The following is a 937-nucleotide window of genomic DNA, read 5'->3' as shown; positions in this document are numbered from 1 at the left end:
ACACTAAGGCAGGATGGCCAGGATATACCATAGAGCAGCTGCGTCGAATGCGTATTTACGAAGTTGCTTAGTGTCCTTAAAGTTGAGGTAACTAGCGAGTGCGCTCCGGCTCGAGTAGAATTCGCCTTGCTTTACCGGGTATACTGCTCTAACACGACAGTCGTTAAACATTGCCTTGACGGTCTCGATAAGTTCAGGGGCGGGCTTCTATGCCGAAGCAACCTCTCTAGTGGCCGGCTGCTTTGCCGGCTTAGTCTTGCCGGTCGTCTTCTTAGCTATCGGTACGTCGCTAGGGCTAGGGCTAGGGCTGGCGGTGGTGGGCTTTTTAGCGGTGGTAGGCTTTTTAGCAGTGGTAGGCTTTTTGGCGGCGGCCTTGGTTGTAGCCTTGGCTTTTAATATGGTTGCTGTGATGGGATGTGATTTGGGATGACTGAATCTATAAAGAAGGCATAGTAGTTAGATTAAGGGGGGGAAAGGTTATCGGTAGACAACTTTTGTAATTAATTGTAAGAGACGAAAGGAAAGGGACGATAGAGTGGAAAAAGAGAGACATAGTGCTAGACGTAGCCTTAAGGTAGCACTACGCCTAAACGACTCATAGCTAGCGAGACTCTTACGGTTAACGCATAGGATCTGAGACCTGCAGCAGACGTATCGAAGTTAGGCAAGACATATATAATCTTGCCGCTTAAAACTGCGCGGAGTGCTTCTATAGATGGGATGCTGCCACTTACCTAGTAGGTCGTCTTTTTCTAGGAATGGCCTAAGTTTAGGAAAGGTTGTCCTCGGATAAGTCGATCTAGCTTAAAAGAAGTTGTCCGCGGACAGAATTTGCTACTCTAATAGCGCGGAAATAATGTAGTGGAGGATAGAAGAGACGGAGGTAGAGGGGGGGCTAGGTGGGTTATATACTAATCAGGTTAGTATAGGGACCTCC

General features: G+C 47.9%; 1 protein-coding gene across 1 annotated transcript; it reads right to left on the bottom strand.

Moving 5' to 3' along the window:
- Positions 1–207: 207 nt before the first annotated feature.
- On the bottom strand, positions 208–553 carry AUEXF2481DRAFT_9697 (uncharacterized protein; the record flags this gene model as incomplete). Its single annotated transcript, XM_013483173.1, has 2 exons — positions 208–436; positions 516–553. 2 exons carry the CDS (start codon positions 551–553, stop codon positions 208–210), a joined length of 267 nt encoding a protein of 88 aa, XP_013338627.1.
- Positions 554–937: the final 384 nt, after the last annotated feature.

This window comes from Aureobasidium subglaciale (genome assembly GCF_000721755.1).
Source record: "Aureobasidium subglaciale EXF-2481 unplaced genomic scaffold scaffold_66, whole genome shotgun sequence".
Classification (NCBI taxonomy): Eukaryota; Fungi; Ascomycota; class Dothideomycetes; order Dothideales; family Saccotheciaceae; genus Aureobasidium; species Aureobasidium subglaciale.
Note: the sequence above shows the minus strand (reverse complement) of the source record. Positions and strands in the feature narration are given on the sequence as shown.